This window comes from Podarcis raffonei, chromosome 18 (genome assembly GCF_027172205.1).
Source record: "Podarcis raffonei isolate rPodRaf1 chromosome 18, rPodRaf1.pri, whole genome shotgun sequence".
Classification (NCBI taxonomy): Eukaryota; Metazoa; Chordata; class Lepidosauria; order Squamata; family Lacertidae; genus Podarcis; species Podarcis raffonei.
Window position 1 is genome coordinate 987,100 of NC_070619.1, and position 22,550 is coordinate 1,009,649.

General features: G+C 46.5%; 1 protein-coding gene across 4 annotated transcripts in view; it reads left to right on the plus strand.

The window, feature by feature from the left end:
• Nucleotides 1-362: 362 nt before the first annotated feature.
• The window catches only part of SLC5A5 (solute carrier family 5 member 5), a 37,916-nt gene continuing 15,728 nt past the window's right edge, over nt 363-22,550 (plus strand). The window contains exons 1-3 of one of the 4 annotated variants that reach the window (XM_053372439.1): nt 363-891; nt 10,357-10,430; nt 22,324-22,389. In XM_053372439.1, the coding sequence (XP_053228414.1) occupies nt 22,333-22,389 (57 nt within the window). In that variant the 5' untranslated portion in view covers nt 363-891; nt 10,357-10,430; nt 22,324-22,332. Of the gene's footprint in view, nt 892-10,065; nt 10,431-10,545; nt 11,162-11,185; nt 13,949-22,323; nt 22,390-22,550 lie in introns of those variants that run through there. The other 3 variants (XM_053372440.1, XM_053372438.1, XM_053372437.1) reach the window with 3 other exon arrangements.

Consider the following 22,550-nt stretch of genomic DNA (forward strand, 5'->3'; position numbering starts at 1 on the left):
GGGACGGCTTCTGTAAATCCAGGACTGTCCCTGGAAAATAGGGACACTTGGAGGGTCTGCTGGTCATTGTCATGGAGGTGACAGGTCCTCTCCCAATTCTCAGTTGCTGCTTCCAGCTCTCCTTGGCAAGGCTCCATTATAGAAACAATGTCATGTGACCAAGTCACCTGAGAGCCGAAGCCGCAAGGCAGGCTGGGAAGGGCTGGGCCTGCCCAGGCATTGGGGCCGAGTCAAGCTCTCCAGGCCTGACTGCCAACTGGGGAGTCACTCTGAGTCATGTGACTCGGCAGCCATTTTCTCACTCTGGCATGTGACTCATTCTCCTTATAAGTGGCAGCCATTTTCTCTCTCTCTCTTCTCTGTAAGATGTCGGTCAGAGTCAGTCCCCTCAGTTCTGAGCAGTATGGAATCTCAGTCAGACTGCCTGGAAGCGTGTTGTTTAGGAAGAAGTTGATTTTAACACAGTAAAGCTCTTATTCCTTAAAACTCTGCACTGTTAATTCACGCTGCGCGTCAAACAAAGGGGTTCGTTTTTGCAGCCCAGCTCCCCAAGGGACACCTGTAAGTCCCTGATGGGTCAGAGAAGAATGGATGGAGGCCGGAACCAGCAGAAGGAAAGCAAAGAAGACCTTTATTTTCCTGTTGCAACTGAGTCTCCTGCTCTTTTGCAGGGAGGTGACTGCGACCCCCAACAAAGCTGCGCAGGAACTTTTAGGGACTTTGGCAATTGCCTCGCCCCTTAGCCAAAGACACCCAAAAGCCTCACACAGAAATCTGCATCTGCAACAGAAATTCGAGAGTATGGCTTGCCTCCTGTCTGTCAAGATACCTGAGGATGGCCACTCATGGCCAGTCTTTTGAGACGGCAAATACCTTAGTTCTGGAATTCAGGTAACAGACCTCCTCTATTCATACACAAAATGTGTCATTAAGACAAGATTTGAAGGATTTGTCTAATGGGAAAGGTTTCTACAACATATTTCCTTCTGCAGAGGAAATATTTGGAGTTATTAGTACAGCAAACCCTCCAGTGCTCCTATTTTCCAGGGACAGACCCAGAAGCCATTTTGGTTTCTGATTTTATTCCAGAATGTTTTCCTTAGGATGTCCCTATTTCCATTGGGAAAATGTTGGAGGGTCTGGAGTTATCAAGCACCGAGACATCTAAAGGTAACTCTGTATAGAGAGGTTTTTTAAAAAAACAACAACCACATTTCATGTTTCATTATTATTAGTAAATTTTACATTGCAAATTTAAATTCAAACATTAAACATTAACATCATCATTTAGGATTCCCTGAATCCTTTGACTCCCCTCCGCCCTTCCATGGTTACCATTACTGTATCAATATTTTTTCAACAACTTCACTTATTTTCTCTATTTAAAAATAATAATAATCCATTCTTTCCCTTAGTTTTTTAACACAATACAAGTGTTACTCAAATCCTGCCAAAGTTTTTAGTTGTTTACAGTGTTCTCTTAAATACATTATAATTTTTTCCCATTCCTTCTTAAAGTTCTTCTCTTCCTGGTTTCTGATTCTCCCGGTCATGCTCGCCATTTTGGCATAATCCATCATCTTCATCAACCATTCGTCTCTGGTCAGGACTTAATCTTTCCAACTCTGGGCAGTAGCACCTGCGCTGCTGTCGTTGCGCACGTAAATAGTAGTTATAAGATAATGCTTTCCGCAAGGGCCAACACTGATGCTGAAATCCAGCATCTCCTGAGCTCTGCGACTGCGGCTTGAAGTGCAGAGTATTTGAGGACTGGGAAACCAAAATGCTTGTTTACAAAGCTATTGTACTACCAACCTTGCTGTCTGCTTGTAAAACATGGACCACTTATAAACGCCATCTCCAACTCTTCGAAAGATTCCATCAACAGTGTCTCTGGAAAATTGTACACATCACTTGGGAAGACAGGCTAATATCAGTGTACTGGAAGAAGCAAAGATCATCAGTGTTGAAGCAATGATTCTTCAACATCAACTTTGTTGGACTGGTCATGTAGTGCGGATGCCTGATGATCGTCTTCCAAAGCAAATACTCTATTCCAAACTTACAAATGGAAAGCGTAATGCTGGTGGTCAACAAAAGAGGTTTAAAGACTCTTTCATGGCAAATCTAAAAAAAAAAGTAGTATCAACACCAACAATTGGGAAACTCTGGCCTGTGAGTGCTCCAATTGGAGAATAGCCTTTCCCAAAGGTATCCTGGACTTTGAAGACACTCAAACTCAGGACGAAAGGAAGAAACAGGCTAAGAGGGAGGCACGCTTGGCAAACACTCACCGGGATCAACTCCCGCCTGGAAACCAATGTCCCCACTGTGGAAGGACGTGTGGATCCAGAATTGGCCTCCACAGTAACTTACGAACTCACTTTTAAAACCGTGTTTATGGAAGACAATGTTACTCGGCTATGAGTGATCAAGAAAGAAAGGAAGAAAAAAAGAGTCGTTTCTGCTCCTTTGGTATCTGGTTTTTTTACAAACATCATTTTAAACATTTTTTCAACTCATTATATATCATTTCCCAGAAGGCTTTCGTTATCTTGTACGTCCACCACATATGGTAGAGTGTGCCTTCCTTCTCCTTACATTTCCAACATACATTTGAAGCAATTCTATACATCTTTGCTAATTTTATAGGTGTTAAGTACCACTGGTACATTATTTTCATATAATTCTCCTTCAATGCACATTCTCCTTCGTTATGTTTTTTATATATGTTGGAAGTTGCCCAGAGTGGCTGAGGAACCCAGTCAGATGGGTGGGGTGTAAATAGTAAAATTATCATTATGGAATGCGACGTCCCTATTTTCAACAGAGAAATGTTGGAGGGTCTGGGAGTTCCCAATACAGCTTCTGCATGCTAAAATAAAGCGTGATTTCCTCAGAGAATATTTCATAAATTCTGAAAGGCGAAGGATTGGTTTCCTGCAGATTTTGTGCCTGCTATGTTTGTGCACCCTCATTTTTTTTATAGCAGCTCCCTCCTGGCCTCTCCTTGCAGGTGCAAAACAACTGGGTGCCTCCAATTTATCGCCTTGGCTCTGAGCACCCGCCTCTAGTGGGTGTCATAAGTTCTTTGGGTGTCAGAGGCACCTGGGTGTTTGCATCGCCCAGGGGGAAAAATAGGTGTCAGATTTTTTCAAGTGGCACCTTCCCATGTTGACTCTGAACCACAGACCAGGAAGAAGGCAGCTGCGTTGTTTGATTTCATCTGTTTGCAAAAGGTGTTTTCCTTTCATTAAAAAAGGAATCGAAAACAAAACTGGCAGCCTATCAATGCAATTATGCAAATCTACGGCGAGGCTGCATTGGGATGTATGCTGTGGTCAGTTTTGGTCGCCTCCTCTGGAAAAGGATATTCAGGATTTGAAAAAAGTTTTGGAAAAGAGCAACCCAAATGATCCAGGGATTGGAGCAACTCCCCTATGAAGAAAGGTTAAGATTTAAAAATAAATAAAGTAATTAACATCAAAGAACTTTTCTGTACGGTCAAGTTAATTGTTTTTATTACCCTCTCCATGCCTTCCAACATTTCTCTGATGAAAACAGGGTTGTCTTTAATAACAACAACAACAATACTACCCACCCATCTGCCTGAGCTCCCTTAGCCATTCTGGGTGGTTTCCAACATATATAAGAGAATAATAATAACAACAACAACAACAACAACAACAACAATAATTTATTATTTATACCCCGCCCACCTGACTGGGTTTCCCCAGCCACTCTGGGCGGCTCCCAACCGAATTAAGATGTCTTCTAAAGGTTGTATAGTTATTTACCTCCTTGGCTTGGGGGTCACATAACTCCATAACCTCCAACATTTCTCTCATGAAAATAGGGACGTCCAATGGGAAAGTAGGATCAAATCAGAAACCAGGATGGCTTCTGTAAATGGTCTTCCTTCCCCCCAAAGTTGCCTGTGTGGGACATTGTAAGAGCAGATCACACAGATTCTTGCAGAATTCCTCTAAGAGCTTTGAAAACAAAACAATTGGGGGCTGATTCCAACATATTTGCTTCTAGGCAGCTAAGAGAATGCAAGAAAAATGACACCCATATCTCTTGATACTTCTGTGCAATAGCAATGGCTTGAGCTCAAACAAAGGACTTTCACATATTTGCCTAAGGAAACTTCTTCCACTAGCCCAATGGAAGTTTTTTTCTTTTTAAAAAGAAAAATTGACCGTTGATGACCACGCCACACAAACCAAGACGTCCCTTGGTTTCAAAATCAATTGGCAGGAGTGGCTGCAGTTTAAGGAAACTTAGGTCTAGGTCCCCCATGGGCTTATGAAACCAGTTTTGCATTTCTGTGGCTCCTGATTGCAATTAGATGGGATTGAAATCACAGGGTTGCGGGTTTGAACCCCACCTTGGGCAAAGAAATCCTGCATTGCAGGGGGTTGGACTAGATGACCCCTGGTGTCCTTGTCAGCTGCATGATTCTATGTCTATGTCTGAAGCACAACAAAAACCACCCAGGAAGCTTCAGAAAAGGGGGGTCTGAACCTGGATGTACATGTTTCCCATTGTGTAAAAACATAATATTGCTTTAAAAATAATTGGTGCAGCACTCGCAGTTCAGAGTTCGTGCCCTGGCATGCCCTGCTCTCTCTTGCTTGACTTAGCGGGATCTCCGCCTTTTGGCCCTGCTGACCCAGTTTGGTTTGACACAGATTGAGCGGGGCTCTTACATCACTGAATCTGGGGATGTTTGTTTGTGCCGGATCCGCTTTGCCCCTGGGCAGAGGAGAGAGGGTGATGTTGCATCTGTCTTCAGCTTTTTGACAGGCTCCCCAATCTGCAGATTACAAATTGCAAAAGCAGGAAACCCGACAGGTCTCTGCCCCCAGGGAGCCTACAGTGTGATGCAATTGCTGGGAGGAAGCAAGGAGGCGACAAAGAGGCAGGACTTGGGAGCAAGAGGGCTGAGCGCCCAGCTGAAGCTTCATGGGATTTGGGAGTTGTAGTGCAGGGCTGTGTTTGTGAAGAGGTAATCCTGGAGGATAATAATAATAATAATAATAATAATAATAATAATAATAATATCATCCCTCCCATCTGATGGGGGAGTAGGGAAGCTGCCTTACACAGAGCCACACCATTGGCAGATTGGTGGCTGTGGAGAGAGCTGGATTCATAGAATCGTAGAAGTGGAAAGGAACCTGAGGATCATCTAGTCCAACCCCTTGCAAGGCAGGAATCGAACCTGCAACCTTGGCATGATCAGCGCCACGCTCTCACCAACTGAGCTATCCAGGCTTTGAGATGCCATGTCCTTTGCTAATCTTTTTCATATGCAGGTAACGAAAGGTCTCTGGCTTGGAATGCCCACGCCCCTCGCATCACCTCCTTGGCATCAGGTCACTATGCCCTTGATTGCTTCTCATCTGCCGGGGCGAACCTCGGCTTTCCATGCAAAACAATCAGATCTTTCTCCCAGCGTCTGCAGGCAGGGGCAAAGTTTTGGGCACAGCAAACTCCCCTCCCTGCTTTCATGCCTCTTTTTCTCTTTTCGGACTGGAGATATTAAAAGCTATTGAAAGAGGGTGCCAACAGACAGGTGCAAAGCCCTTGGCTCACAGAGCATCCCAGAATGGGTGGTAATTTGCCCACCACCGCTAAAGTGAAAATTTAAAAATCTCCTCCCCCTCCTCCTCCTTCTTCCCGAGGGTCATCTAGCCCAACCCCCTGCAATGCAAAGGTCATTCCAGAACATGGAAAAAAAGAAAAAACTGTTGGAATCTATGATGTCCACGATATGCATGAAAAGAAAATCAGCTAGCTATGGCAATTGTGATTAATCTTTGAATTGTTTTTGTAGGTGGATGAAAGAGGATATTGCAAGACATTTAGTGAAGAGGAAGGTTTGTCAAAGCCAGCTTGACAACATCCTTCTTAAATTGTGGAACCCAGAAATGGACACAGTATTCCAGGTGGGGGCTGACCAAGGCAGAATAGAATGGTACTATGACTTCCCTTGATCTGGACACTAGAATTCTGTTGATGCAGCCTAGAATAGCATTAGCATTTTTTGGTGCTGCATCACACTGTGGACTCATGTCAAGTTTGCAGTCTACTAAGATCCCAAGATCCTTTTCACATGTAATGTTAGTAAGCCAGGTGTCCCTATCCTATATTGGTGCATCTGGTTCTTCCTGCCTAAGTGCAGAACCGTACATTTGTCCCCATTGAAACATACCCTCCAAGATTTCTCCAGTGGAAATTGGGACGTCCTGTTCCATAAGAATAATAAAAAAGTCTTATTTATACCCCACCCATCTGACTGGGATGCAGCAGCCACTCTGGGCGGCTTCCAGCATACATAAAAACATAATAAAAGACTGAAAATTTTCCCTATCCAGGACTGCCTTCTGGTGTCTTCTATAGGTAGTAGAGTTCCTCATCTCCTTGGCTCGGGGTTTGCAGAACTCCACACCCTCCAACATTTTTCCAGTGAAAATAGGGACACCATAAGGAAAAGCGGGACATTCCAGGATCAAATCAGAAACTGGGACAGCTCCTTTTGGGGTTGGACTAGATGACCATTGGGGACCCATCCAACTCTACAATGATTTGATTTTGTAAATCTGGGACTGTACTGGAAAATAGGGGCACTTGGAGGGGCAGCTGAAATTCATTTTGTTAGTTTTGGCCCAGTTCTCCAATCTGTTATGGCCATAGAATCATAGACTGGTATTTGGCCACTGGGCTAGATCACAGAATCATGGAAGAGTTGGGAGAGACCCCAAGGGTCATCTACTCCAACCCTCTGCAATGCAGGAATCTTTCACCCAGTGTGGGGCTCGAACCCACAACCCTGAGATTAAGAGTCTCCTGCTCTACTGACTGAGCTGTCCAGGCCCTTTGGGTCTTATGCAGCAGCCAGGCACTTCTTGGGTTCTTCTGCTTCTTTATCATAGCACAGTCTTGAGCATAAGGACTGTGGGGTTCGCAGTCTGCCCCGCTGCCTCTGGCACCCTGATCTTTCTTGCAGGGTTAAAAGTATTTCCTTGCGAGGCAGGCACACCCTGCATGTAAGAGCCCCTCATGGCTTTCCCACCCACCCAGCCTGGATTATGAATTATGCAAGCGCTATTGATCTTGGCACCTGGGGAACAAAGGCGCACAGAGTGATGCAGCAGAATGGAGGGAGATGCGTTTATTCTCTAGGGTGTGGAAGGGAAAGATGATTCAGAGGCGGGAAACTCTCAGGGAGAAGGAGGAAATGTTTCTTCATGGCGACTGAGGGAAAATGAAAAGAACATTTAGTTCAGAGGTCGTCCACAAGCCCTAGGCATGACGCGTCAACATTTGCTTTCTCATGAGGACTAGCGACATGGGGATAAAAAAAGAGAGAACATTTACTTCGGTAGACAGAGGAAAGTCCACAGACCCTGATCAATGACTCAGCGACATTTGCTTTCTCATGAGGACTAGCGCCAGGATGTGATTTATTACATCACGGCCATAAGTTATATCAGACCAAAGGCCTTTCTAGTAAATGATGCTCAGTTTTGTATGTGGCTGCCGAGACCATATAACACCGGTCCTGAAAGACCTTCTCAGTACGCCCTGTGGAAAGCCCTCCCGTCAGATGTCAAGGAGATGAACAACTATCTGACTTTTAGAAGACATCTGAAGGCAGCCCTGTTTAGGGAAGCTTTTAATGTCTGATGTTTTATCACTATCATCATCATCATCATCACCATCATCATCATATGCGGAAGGACAAGCCTGTCAATTTCAAGGACTCTCAGTTCCACATTTTCCCAATCCTCCATTTTGTTTGCCAGATTTTTGGGAAATGTTTGCTCCATTTTTTTAAAGTCCTTGTGAAAATCCTTCAGAATTCCAGCCTGCCTTTCTCCTAATAAGCACCTTCCTGCAAGCCCATATGCAATGCATTCCTGTATGTTATTTTTGCAGATACCTATCTGCATTTTTAAATGCACATTTCCCCCTAACATTTCTTTGGCTGCAGAGATGCATTGCAAAAATTTGGAGAGGCACAATTTTTTTCCTGAAGGATAGAGAAGTTTTTGGAATCGTGTGTTGTTTTGGAGACGGCCACGAATCCCGACTTCTTCTCCATCCTCCGCATCCTCTGCTCCACCAGGCTGATGCTCTTCATTCAGATTCTACCTGCAGGGTGGGAGAGATCCTGCCGTTCAAGCCCTTCCCCAAATGCCCAGTTGCATGAAACCAGCATCCTTCCTTCGCCACCTGCTGTTCCTGAACGGGAAAAGCAGGCTGCTCAAAGGGCAGGTTGTGCACGGCATCATAGAATCATAGAACTGTAGAGTTGGAAAGGACCCCAGGGACCATCTAGTCCAACCTCCTTGCAATCCTGGAATCTCCCTCTGCTTAAAAACCTCCCAGGAAGGAGAGTCCATCATCTTCCATCCCATGGTCGAACAGCTCTTTCTGTCAGAAAGTTCTTCCTGATGTTGAGTTAAAAACTCCTCTCTTGTCACTTGAAGCCATGGGTTCGAGTCCTACCTTCCAGAGCAGGAGAAAACCAGTTTGCTCCATCTTCCCTGTGACAGCCCTTGAGCTATTTGAAGATGGCTCTCCTGTCTCCTCTCAGTCTCCTCTTTCCCAGGCTAAACATCCCCAGCTGCTGCAACTGTTCTTGGACACATAATAATTGTGAGGATTCATTCTATCACATGCGGCTGCTTGTACTGAGTTTTTGTCTCTCTGTGGGACGAAGGTTGTTGGGTCAAGCTAACCATGCTGTCAGGGGGCTTAGGCTGTTGTCTTTTGGGGCTGTATATATAATAAAGGGGAGCCACAACAGGGTGACGCCATCCTCTTTCATTTGTGCTGATTTCAGTTTGTTGGTTAGCTTTTCCAGCAGGGCTGTTTCTGATTTCTGTTTGCTTGTTAGAGTATGAAGAAAAAAGGCACAAAAATATCTTTTCCCCACCCCAAACGAAAACTTGAATCTAAATATCTTATCAAAGGAAAAGAGGGACGAAAAAGAGTAAGAAAGAGGGAAGAGAAAGAAAGAAAGGGTAAAAAGAAATGCCAAGGTTGCAGGTTCGATTCCTGTAAGGGACAGCTGCCTATTCCTGCATTGCAGGGGGTTGGACTGGATGACCCTCAGGGTCCCTTCCTACTTAGATTCTGTGGATTATGTCCCCCTCTAGTAGGGTTGTTTCTCATACAGTCTTGTACCAGTGGCCCATGTTCACTCCTGACAGGTCTCTCCAATGTCTAGTTATGACACTGCAAAGTAGCTTATGATATTTTTTGTAATGTTAGTGTGCATTGTCATCTTGAAAAATATTTAGTAGGGCCGGTTCTGGAGAGGCTCCTAATACATGCTTAGTTATTTTGCAGATTTCTCCTCAGAATGAGGTTCAAAAGCATTGGATTTCTGAGCTGAGGCATCCAAAACTACACACAATATTCCTTACTCTCCATATACTCATTGTATGGAAATTGACAACAGCAAAAATGGATTCTAGGCTGCCCAGTGGTGGCCAAGAGACTGATATGGATGAATTGGAATAATAATAATAATAATAATAATAATAATAATAATAATAATAATAATTTTTTTTAATACCCCGCCCTTCCCGGTTCTGAAAACCAGGCTCAGGGTGGCTAACAAATTTAAACCACTTAATTGATGCAACAAAAAACAGCATAAAATACAGTATAAAATGTGAATAACAATAAATGCAGAATTCAAAAATCAGTTTAGGGAGAAAATCCATCAAATAAACATTAGATGTTTATTTAGCCAGGGCTAGCTGGCTAAATTAGTCCTATTTGGGCCAGTGAGGAGACCAGGGGAGAATTAGCTGTGGGGTCTCAGAGCGGGTAATGTTCATAAAAAGGGGAGAGGGAGGGAAGGAAGGGGAATAAAAGATCAGGCTAAGTTCAAATTGAAAGCCAGGCGGAATAGCTCTGACTTACAGGCCCTGCGGAAGGAGGTTAAATCCTGCAGGGCCCTGGTGTCATGGGACAGAGCATTCCTCCAGGTCAGAGCCACCACTGAGAAGGCCCTGGCTTTGGTGGAGGATAGTCTGACTTCCTTAGAGCCCGGGACTTCTAAACTATTCATGGACCTTAAGGTCCTCTGTGGGGCAGACCAGGAGAGGCAGTCCCGTAAATACGAGGGCCCTATTCCTTCATCAATGGCTCGACAACATGACAATATTGGCAGCGTATGAATGGACTTCTCATAGAGGCAGACCTCCTTTGGATAAATACCATGATATTGGGAATGAGTTTTACACAGAATATATTAGGTTACTGACAATTATTGCAGAGGTTGGCTGGCCATCTTTCCTGGAAGTTTGAGCTGAGATTCCTGTATTGCAGGGGTTGGACTGGATGACTCTCGGGGTCCCTTCCAGCTGTACAGATAATAAGAATATACACACCTGCATATTCAGGTATGTTAATATAACAGTCTTTTTTCTTTTCTTTTCCAGTCTCATTGTTTAAAAAGCTCTCAAGTGACCTGGTCCCTTCCAGTGATTATAAGTGTGCCAAATCCCATGCATGCAACTTGACCGCGTGGGCCTTGCAGCAATTGGGGAATTTTCCAGCCCGTGTCTATGATGACACATTTCTCTCCACAAACTTTCTGTTTTGTTTTGTTGGGGCTGTTTGAGTAAGGAAGGGATTTCGAAGAGAGGCAGACACACAATTCAGCAGCTGCGGGCAAGACGTCATGTGAGAGTAGGGCTGGCATATTTCAAAATATGAAAATCCAGGCAAAAAGTTGGCAAAGTTGTTGTTGAGCAACCCTAGACTTACTGTTCTTACTGATTTTGGGCCTTTTTGCAGGTTATTCAGGTGGCAGGGAGTGAAAGGGCAGGTGCTGGGAGAGCAACAGCCAGTAGCCACCAAGGGACCCCCAAGGGTCATCTGGCTGAACCCTCTGCAAGGAAGGGATGTGTTTGCATTTTTTTTAAAAAAATAGAGTACAATATTTATTTGCAGGTGACTGGGTCCTTTCTGACAGATGCAAGAAGGCTTGCAGTGCGTGCAGAAGGAAAAGAGAAATTTCCTGGTTGCACAATAACAACCCAGAGATGTGGGGCTTTTTTCTCTTGCAGGTTATGCGGGTATGGGGAGTGCAGAGAGCTGGCCTTCTTCTGAACTCCCTCATTTCCTGAAGGTGTGTGTGCCTAAGAGATGCCAGTGGGCTGGCAGGCGATGGGTGATAGGAGATCTGAAGGGCTGCCCAATGGGAGATGCCCCATGGAAATGCCCCTAAGGAACCATAAGGAATCAAGATAGACTGCCTCAGGTGCTGGAGGTTTCATAAAGGCACAAGCCTCTAGGATCAGGCCAATGGGGGCACATCTGGCCCACAAGCAGGATTCAAACACGAGACCAGCCTCTGATAGACCTCTCCTCCATGAATTTATTGAATCCTCTGCTGAAGCCGTCAGGGTTGGTGGAATGTGTTCATAATCCCCCCCCAATAGACTATTTGTTTATTGGTAAGTGACTTTCTCAATGTTTTGCGACATCATTTCACTTGAGGCAGATCTAAACCATACATTTGAAGTTCATACATCATTACCATGGGAACTGCAGTTTTCCCTCTCACAGAGCTGCAATGCCCAGCTTGCTTAACACACTACAGTTCCCAGGATTCGGGAATCCTGTGCTTTAAATATCCCTGCATTGCAGGGGGTTGGACTAGATGACCCTTTGAGATCCCTTCCGTCGACAAACGCCAGCTCCCTCAGTCTGAAAAGTGAGATGAGTGCTGCACCCCCATACTTGAATTTGCCTGGACTTAACTATCTAGGGGTCCTTTACCTTACAATTCTATAATTTTATGAAATTTGCTTTCAATGTTAGGTGTTAGTTAGGACACTTCTCCCTAACAAACTCATCTTTCTCTCTTCTGCGAATTTCATTTGCAAATATGTAGCTCTGCTTTCAAATGCCGGAAAAATGAAAATTCTACCCCATACCTGCAACTGAGCAGCTTTGCTTGTTGCTTCTATAGGATATTTTGTGTTTTTATATATGCTGCAAGCCACCCAGAGTGGCTGGGGAAATCCACCCAGATGGGTGGAATATAAATTTAAAAAGAAAGGAAATAGCCAGTGTTCAGCCCTTGTAAACAGCGTCTGAGTGGAAATCACTGACTGCCTGAGAAAAGAGCTCAAAAACTCTTTTTGTGTCCGGATTTTCACTTTTTGAAATATGGCTGTCATGGATGCTTGACAGATGTCAAGGTTGGAAGGACACCCTGGGGTCATCTAGTCCAGCCCTCTTGCAAGGCAGGAATCTCAGCTCAAGCACCCTTGACAGACCCAACCTTTGCTTAAAAACCTCTCGGCAAGCATTTCATTTTCCAATATTCTGATCATTTCTACTTTTATTTCTTTCCTTGATTTCGGGGGTGGGCAGCTGCCCCCTGCCTACGCCCAGGACCTCGCCCTCTGGAAGACTTCCTCTTGCAGAAACCCCAGGTTATTTTTGCTCGGGCTTCCTGATCTCAGGGCTGAAAGGGCGCAGAGAAAAAGAGGGGGGGGGAAGAAAGAGAGGGAACCTGGAGCCAGAATTGCACGTGCCCGGGCCCTTCTTTCCACCAAACAGATCACCTTTGATAAAGAAGAAAGGGATTGGGGGGGGGCGGGAAAGGGTGGCGCCTCCCTCTCTCATCTGGGCTTCATAAAAGTCCTGGCAGGTGGCTTGCAAGGAAGCTCTGCAAACAGCTGATCTCGCCTTTGCAACCCGGGCAATTCCTCTCTCGGCTTCCCCTTTTGCTTCTTCTAAGCCGAATTTCTCTTTTTCCTCTCACCTCAGGATCTCAGCCTCTTCGCTGAACCTCACAGGACAAATCGCTCGCTTTCTCCCTTTTTATCCACCTGGCTCCTTTGCTCCTCTATTCATTCATTTCCTTTTGAACTGTTGCTATCACCTAAACCAGATTTTCGTTTTTTCAAGAGACAGTGGCAGAGAGGATAGAGTAGATTCTATAATTGCAAGATATAGGTTATCTTCTTATTTGATTCCTACTTTGCAAACAGCAATTCTGGTGGGGGTGTGTGTGGGGGTGTCTTTGCTGACTTTTTATCCCTGAGAGATTTTGGGTGGGTTTTATTTTCCTGGCTTGATTCCTTTGCCCTTCCTTGGGTGGGGGGGGGTCTCCTTCTGCTTTCCACACTTTTTTTGTTTCTGTTTAAATAAAACCTTTGCTCCTTTCTTCCTCGCCTGCAAACTTTTTGCTATTCTTGTGGTATCACATCTTGTGGTTAAGTTGTTTGCTATCCAGGCACCTCCAAATCTTGTAAATAGTAATTTGTGGAGACTTTCTCTCTCTCTCTCTCTCTCTCTCTCTCTCTCTCTCTCTCTCTCTCCATCCCTCCCCCCTCTCTTTCACCCCACTTCCTGTACTGAGCAGAGTTGGACCTTTACTCCCTTCTCCCCAAGGACTGAAGCTCATTTCTCTTCCCTCTGCTGTTGTCCTTCCAACCCTCCAAGTCCTCCTCCTTTTTCTTTCTCCCCTGGACCCACTAAGGGTTGTTCTCTCCACCTGCTGTGGTGCTGGTCCTCTCAGCTGCCCAATATGGTGCTAGGAGGTGGTTTAGAGGTCTTCCGAGCAGAGATGCTCACCTTCAGTTTATGGGATTATGGGGTCTTTGCCTTGATGCTCCTCATCTCCACCAGCATCGGCCTCTTCTATGCCCTCTCCAAAGGAGGCCAGAAGACTTCTGAGGACTTCTTCACAGGCGGGCGGCAGATGTCGGCTATCCCTGTGGGGCTCTCCCTGTCCGCCAGCTTCATGTCGGCCATCCAGGTTCTGGGGGTCCCGGCCGAGGCCTATCGCTATGGGGTGAAGTTCCTGTGGATGTGCTTGGGGCAGCTGCTGAACACACTCCTGACCGCTTACCTCTTCCTGCCCGTCTTCTACCGCCTCGGCCTCACCAGCACCTACGAGGTGAGCTCATTGCTTGGTTTGCTTTATTGCAATTCTTTTTAAAAATGTATTTATCAGTTTTTTAGTTTTACAATTTTTTGCAGCAAATCACAGTGCATAAAATACCATGAAGCATACAAAACCATGTAAAAGGATCAAACATGTCATGCATTTTAGTTATCCTTTCCCACTGCATGTTTCAATCAATCCGTGTTTTTTTCTTTTTCAATCTTCTCTGTTAGGTTTACACTGCTGAATTTACTCTAAACCTACTAACGTCTTAATCCGTTCAAAATAATTTTTTTAGATATTCCAGAAAACTTTTCCAATCTTGCTTAAAGACTCTTTCTTCCTGATCTCTTGATTGCTTCATTGCATTTCTGTCCCAAGATAAATTGGCGCACATGGTGGTTCTTCCACTCCTCATTTAGTCCCCACAAGAGCCCTGTGAGGTAGGGCAGGCTGAGAGGCAGAGGCTGCCCCCCAAGGTCGCTTCCACTGAGCTTCATGGTCGAGTGAGACCTCTTCCTAGCTCAGTCAGTAGAGCAGGAGCCTCAGGATTGCAGGTTCAAGCCCCACGTTGGGCAAAGGATTCCTGCATTGCAGTGGGTTGGGCTAGATGACCCCTGGGGTCCCTTCCAACTCTACAAGTCTAGAATTCTATGACTTGAACCCAGGTCTCTTCAGCTCCTGGTCCTCATTTAATCCCCACAACAACCCTGTGAGGTAGGCTAGTGCCCGCCAGGTCACGCCTAGTGGACTTCATGGCTGAGTGGGAGGACTTGAACTCTTCCAGGTCTTAGATTGTGCTGTGATTCCTGCATTGCAGCAGGCTGGGCTAGGAGGACCCTTGGAGCAATTTGTGATTCTATGGTCCATTGAAGGTTTTTAAACAGGGCTCCTTCCAACTAGGAGATATCTATAAGAGTTTGGACAGGCATCTGTGAGTGATTCTTGGCAGGGAGTTGCCAGACTCCTGCTTGTGGGCTTCCCATCGGGGCAGGAGGAAGGGCTGGATGGGCCCCTTTGGCAGGTCCAGCTGCCGCCCGGCTCCTATGTCCCTAAGGAACCTCCCAGGCCAGAGGCAATCGCTCTGGATTCCTAGGTTCTATGGGGTACCTGGCCCCTGTGAGAACTGGGCTCTGTCCAGTTCTGCAGATCGGAGAGGTGACGTGTTTATTGTGGTTTGACCATGTGAAGCCCCTTGAGACTTCCTCCCTGACATCTCCACCACCTGGGGATCCCTGGATCTGGACTGTTTTCACTCACTGATACCCCATCCTGTAGAATTTTATCAGCTATATTTCATCTGCACAATTGGAACAAATTTCTGGAACCAAAATGCCTTTTCTGTGCAGCCTGAGCAAGATCAGTGAACAATGCAATAGTGAATTGTTGTTGCTTGTCTTTACTCTCCCCCCCCCCGCCCTGCTCAGAGTTGAGAAGAATATTCTTACATTATGAATGGTCCATGTCTCCGGTATAGAGGCTAATATATATGCAGACTGTTCCTGGATCAAGTGACTTTCCTTTAAGTTATCACAGCTCTTAACCCAGTTCAGGGTCATCCTCGGAACTAATCAGATGTTTAACTGAGAATCAAGCACTTGTCAGCCCATCATTTGACAAAATAAGATTTTAGAGCCGTCTTGCCCCAAAATGGCAACTAGACATTCCCTTTTGGTTACTGCAACCTCAGTTTAGGGAGGCTTAGCTGGCTGCTGGCTGCTGCTCTGCGGGTGAGAGAAGGAGCTCTGAGCGAACTTTAGCTGCTTTGCTCCCAGCCTTCCAGCAGCAAAGTGACCTCAGGATAAACCGAGGTCAGTCCTTTTGCACAGCACTAATCTTTGTACCGTCTCCTGTGGACCTTGTGGTTTTGTTTGGGTGCTTGTGTCACTTTGGCACAGTTAAAAACATGCCAGATGATTTGTGTTGCCTGCTCAAAACAACCTGAAACAAAACAGAGTAAGAGGCAAGGCTGTCCATCACCTTGACCCTAACTCTGGGTGATCCTTGCACTCGCATCCCACATGTGGGTTTCCCATAACAGGAGGCTGGACTAGGTGGACCATTTGCCTGATCCCGCAGGGGTCTTTTTATGTTCATAAGGGCATTAGGAACACAGGAAGCTGCCTTAGAATCATAGCATTGGAAGGGGTCTGAGGGTCATCTAGTCCAACCCCGTACAATGTAGGAATCTCGGCTAAAGCATCCATGAGAGATTTTGGTTGCCCTCCTCTGGACACGTTCCAGTTTGTCAGTGTCCTTCTTGAACTGTGGTGCCCAGAACTGGACACAGTACTCCAGGTGAGGTCTGACCAGAGCAGAATACAGTGCCACTATTACTTCCCTTGATCTAGATGCTATACTCCTATTGATGCAGCCCAGAATTGCATTGGCTTTTTTAGCTGCCGCGTCACACTGTTGGCTCATGTCAAGTTTGTGGTCAACCAAGACTCCTAGATCCTTTTCACATGTACTGCTCTCAAGCTAGGTGTCACCCATCTTGTATTTGTGCCTCTCATTTTTTTTGCCCAAGTGCAATACTTTACATTTCTCCCTGTTAAAGTTCATCTTGTTTGTTTTGGCCCAGTTCTCTAATCTGTCAAGGTCGTTTTGAAGTGTGATCCTGTCCTCTGGGGTGTTAGCAACCCCTCCCAGTTTGGTGTCATCTGCAAATTTGATCAGGATGCCCTTGAGTCCATCATCCAAGTCGTTGATAAAGATGTTGAATAAGACCGGGCCCAAGACAGAACCCTGTGGCACCCCACTAGTCACTCTTCTCCAGGATGAAGAGGAACCATTGATGAGCACCCTTTGGGTTCGGTCAGTCAGCCAGTTACAAATCCACTGAGTGGTAGCATAGTCAAGACCGCATTTTACCAGCTTCTTTACAAGAATATCATGGGGCACCTTGTCAAGTGCCTTGCTGAAATCAAGGTAGGCTACATCCACTGCGTTCCCTTCATCTACCAGGCTTGTAATTCTGTCAAAAAACGAGATCAGGTTAGTCTGACATGACTTATTTTTCAGAAATCCATGCTGACTATTGGTGATCACAGCATTCCTTTCTAGGTGCTCACAGACTGTTTGCTTAATGATCTGCTCCAGAATCTTCCCTGGTATTGATGTCAGACTGACTGGGCGGTAATTATTTGGGTCCTCTCTTTCCCCCTTTTTGAAAATAGGGACAACATTTGCCTTCCTCCAGTCTGCCGGGACTTCGCCTGTTCTCCAGGAATTCTCAAAGATGACTGCCAGTGGTTCTGAGATCACATCTGCCAGTTCTTTTAATACTCTTGGATGCAGCTCATCTGGCCCTGGAGACTTGAATACATCTAAACTAGCCCAGTATTCTTGTACTATCTCCTTAGTTATTCTGGGCTGTGTTTCCTCTGCTGAATCCTTTGCTCCAAATTCTTCAGGTCGGGCATTGTTTTCTTTATCGGAGAAGACTGAGGCAAAGAAGGCATTGAGGAGTTCAGCCCTTTCTGTGTCCCCTGTTTGCATTTCACCATCTTCTCCTCTGAGTGACCCCACTGTTTCTTTGTTCTTCCTTTTGCTACGAACATACCCATAAAAGCCTTTTTTGTTGCTTTTAACCTCTCTAGCAAGCCTGAGTTCATTCTGTGCTTTAGCTTTTCTGACTTTGTGTCTACACGTGCTGGCTATTTGTTTGAATTCCTCTTTGGTGGTTCCCCCCTTTTCCATTTTTTGTACACATCCTTTTTTAATCTTAACTCAGTTAAAAGTTCTTTAGATAGCCACCCTGGCTTCTTTAGGCACCTTCCATGTTTCCGTCTCAATGGTATTGCCTGAAGTTGTGCTTTTACTATCTCCCTCTTAACAAGCTCCCAGCCATCATGAACTCCCTTTCCTTTTAGTATTACTGTCCATGGGATCTCACCCAGCACTTCCCTAAGTTTTATGAAGTCGGCTTTCTTAAAGTCGAGAAATTGAGTCCTAGTATGCTTGGCTGCTCCTTTCCGCTGTATAGTAAACTTCAGAAGAGCATGATCACTCGCGCCTAATGATCCTTCCACTTCTACCCCACTAACCAGGTCATCAACATTGGTTAGGACCAGATCTAAAATGGCTGTTCCTCTTGTTGCTTCTCCCACTTTCTGGACAATGAAGTTGTCTGCAAGGCCAGTGAGGAATCTGTTTGACCTTATGCTCTTGGCTGATTAGTAGAAGTTCTAATCTCCAGGATCTTGACACAAGACTTCATGAAAGATGAACCCCTTGGGCCAAGCTATTGCTTTGGATGTGTGTTGCAAGAGCTGAGCTGCCCATGAAGCTGAGCTTTGCAACAGGTTGGCCGGAAACCCAACTCCCTCCACCATTCCTCATCAGGCTTGGCTTCCAGACCCTTGATTATCTCAGCTGCCCTCCTCTGCACACCTTCCAGCTTAAATTGTGGAGGGTATTCTAGTGTTCCCTGAGTTCTAGTGTTAGGACAGAGGAAGGAAAATGCCCCTCTGCTCACGATCTCCAGGCCCAGCTTGCTTTTACAAACCCACGTGACCACATGCATGTTTCCAGCACACATGCCCATGCGCTGCAGAGGCCTCTCCCGAACCAGATGGCAGGATAAGGGTGTTTTCCTAGCGTATCTTGAGACTCCCAAAACAAACCACCTCTTGACTTTTGAATCAGCCCTGTCTGAGCACCCTCTTGCAGAGCAAACATATCCAGACCAGCTGAGAAGAGATTTTGGCAGCAGAGGCAGCCTTGTTCTCACTCCGGGAATGTTGGCCAGGAATGTGCCAACGTGTGTAAAATTTACAAAGCAAACGTAGCCCATTGGCGCGCTCTCCTCAGTTAGGTTCCTCGTGCTTCTGATCTAAAACCCCGTTTTTGCAGCAATTTGCTATTTTCTTTTTTTTAACCCTACCACCGCATGCAATTTTACTAATACTTTAGAGCAGATTTCTTCCAATAAACACATTTTTGCTATCACTTTTAGAATCATAGACTTGTAGAGACATGGGTCCTGAACCTACAGCCCTGAGATTAAGGCTCTCATGCTCTACCTGCAGAGCTATCAGAATACATTTTCCTACGTTATATTCACCCATGAATCCATGTGGGTCAGTGGGTCTGGCTGTTCACCCGAAGGCTGGTGGTGCATTGAAGGGGGTTGGACTGAATGACCTCTGGGGGTCCCTTCCCTTCCCCCTCTACCATTCTAGGATTCTGTGATATAGCAAAGGTGTGACTAGGTGTAATGTCGCTTCCTGTGTTCCAGCTAAGTACAAAACCTCCAACATTTCTCTGATGAAACAGGCATGTTCTATTAAATAATAATAACAACAAAAACAATAATACCATAATAATTAATTTTATTATTTATACCCCACCATTTATATCACAGCCACTCTGGGCAGCTTCCAACATATATAAAACATAATGAAACATTACACATTAAAAAAAGCTTCCCTATCCAGGGCTGCATTCAGATGTTGTCCAAAGGTTGTCTAGTGACTTATCTCCTTGGCTCGGGGGTTGCATAACTCCAGACCCCCCAACATTTCTCCAGAGAAAATAGGGACGTCCTAAACAGTGGCGGAGTTTCATGCTCCGGCACTGGGGGGCGGAGGGCAGGCGGGGTGGGGCTGGTGCGCGTCACGGGAGCGTGGCGCCGAGCGTGGGCAGGGGGAGCAGCCGCGATGGCACCCCCCCCCACCGGGAGCGCGCTGCCGGGGGCGGTGCACTCCCCCCCCCACTCCTCTTCCTCCGCCACTGGTCCTAAAGGAAAGCAGGACATTTCGGGATCAAATCAGAAATCGGGCCAGCTTTTGTAAAACAGGGAGTTTCCCTGCAAAAAGGGACACTTGGAGGTCTGAAAGTACACAGTGGATTACATATAGAGGAATGTTGCATATACAGGATTATATTGTTTGCCTCGGAGACGTTTGATGCTGTCAGGCAGATCAACAAATGACTCAAGGAGTGAACCTCGGGTCTGAGTCACCTGTTGACTGATTTCAGATTTAATTCTCCACATCTGGACTAGGTCCCTGGGATCACACTGCAGTGTCCCAAAGCCCTGCAGTCATCTTGTTTGCATTGCATAGCAGCCTACAGTTAGCTGGGATTATTACTATTTTTAAAGAAATTGGGGTTTAGGAACTGCCAATCTTGCAAAGTGGTTTGGATTGCGAAAGCGAAGGGCTGAGAGTTCCCCTACCTGTCGCGCAACACAAGAACTTGTAGCCAACAGAAACTGAGGTCAGATAAAGGAAGAAACCACCTGCAGACAGCACGGAGTTGAACTGTGGAACTCCCTGCCACAGGGGGGAGTGAGGGATTCCAAACTGGATGGCTTTAAACTGTGCCTTTTTTCTCTAAAAATAATGCTTAGGGGTATTCTCATTTTCCTACAAAAATTGAAATACTGCCACTCAATGAGGCCAAACTTAGATTCACAAAATGTTTGGCGGTACCCGTTTGGAGTCAGCCATGCTGGAAACCGCAGGAGGGGAGAGATGCTCTTGAATCCTGCTTGCGGGTTTCCCTTTGGGGCATCTGGTGCACCACTGTGAGGACAGGATGCTGGCCCAGGTGGACCATTGGCCTGATCCAGCAGCCAGGCTTTTCTCATGCTCTTGTGGAGCCTCCAGGCCCAGAGGCAGTCTATCCTGATTCCCAGGTTCTATGGGGTATTTGGCCACTGTGAGGACAGGACCCTGGGCTAGATGGGCCCCTTGGACCTGTGTTCTCACATGAAACCCAGGCCTCACCTGACGCAAAAGCCACCATCACGGATTGGATGCTTTTGCTTGCATGGCTGGGCAGGGAGCCAAGAAGCACCATCAAGGGCTTTCAAAGAGGCAGAGAGCCATGTAGCTCTGGAGTGAAGGTATCTCAGGTGGGTTGAGGAAGCCAGCCGTGGAAGGATGTGGTGCGCATTTGCGTATGGTAGTGCCGCAGATGGGCCGATGTGGAAGCTTGGTTCCACAAGGAGCTCTCAAGGACATCACGGCAACGTGGAAGGTGCCTCATAATCCAGGTGGACCTGTAAGAACATCAGAGGAACCCCTGTTGGGTCAGGTCAAAACCGCAGACCGTTGAGCTAGAGGTGAGAGAAGGCTCAGGGGCAAAGTCCCCATCCCTGCACTTCTTGACCTCCTGGAAATCATCAGAGATGGGGTGAAAGGCAAAACACACACACAGAGGGGTGTCTCTGTGTGTTTGCAAAATCAATAAACAAAATGTGTGTGTGTGTTTTGGAACAAGGGAGGCAGTCAGCTGAGATGCTGCCGGGAACGAAGTCTGCTTACTATCTTTGGCAGGGAATGGCTGAGCTGAAAGAATGATGGAAACAGCTGGAATCCTGCCATAGAATCAGAGGATTGTAGAGCTGAAAGGAACCCCAGGGGTCATCTAGCCCAACCCCACTCAAATCCATGACTCTGAGATTTAGAGTCTCGTGCTCTGCTGAATGGGCTGCCCGAGCCAGACCACTAGTGGTGCCCACACTGACTGGCAGCCGCTCTCAAGAGTTTCAGGAGAGAAGTCTTTCCCAGCCTTCCCTGGAGGGGCCCTTTGGGACTGAATCGGGGACCTTCTGCTTGCAAGGATGCTGAACCGTGACCCTTCCACACCCTTATTAGAATCATGGAACTGTAAAGTTGGAAGGAACCCCAAGAGTTATTTAGTCCAACCCCTGCAAGGGTGGGATCTCAGCTAAAGCAACCATGGCCAGTTGATTCAAGAGGAACAAAGGAATCTCCCTTGTAGCCTTGCCCCATTCACCACAGTGTTGTCTAGACAGACTGGCAGCTATGGCTCTTCAGGGTTTCAGATTCGGGGGTCTCTCCCTGCAGCCCGTCCTGGAGATGCCCCTGGGTGACCTTCTGCATGCAATATAGGGGCTTGACTGCTGAGCGAAGGTCCTTCTTCTCCATGCCCTGGGCTCAGTGGATAAGAGCACGAGGCTCTCTATCTTAGGGTCATGAGTTCGAGCCCCATGTTGGGCAAAAGATTCCTGCACTGCAGGGGGTTGGGCTAGATGGCCCTTGAGGTCCCTTCCAACGCTACAATGTTACCTGAATCTACAATTCTGGGATGCTTCTTAAACCAAGATGAGGCTCCTGCCCTCATGTTTCTGAAAAAAGGAGGGATTTAATTGCAACCTGCGTCATACCAGCTTAGATTGCTAGTCCATGTAGCTCAGTATTGTCTACACTGGCTGGCAGCAATGAACCACCAGGACTTCAGAGAAGAGGTCTTTCCCAGTCCCACTTGGAGATGCCACCATGGGACTGATCCTGGGACCTTCTGCCAGCAAGGCAGTCACTCTTCTGAGAGGAATCTCCTGTGGAGACTCTTTGGAAAGATCCCATGAGTCCTTCTCCCTCTCCTCTCAACTCTCCATCTTCTCTCAACAGTACTTGGAAATGAGGTTCTCCAAAGCAGTCCGCCTGTGTGGGACGATCCAGTATATCATTGCCACGGTAAGTCGCTGGGCGGGCAAAAAATCTGTGGGAGAGAGGAGGCCAGAAGCTGAAGCAGGAGAGGAGGGGTCAAGGGGAGGGAGGAGTCTGGCTGGGGAAGAAGCCAGGGGGTCTCCCCTCCCCGCTGGTCTCCCAGAAGCAGGAGAGGTGGGTTTAGGGTA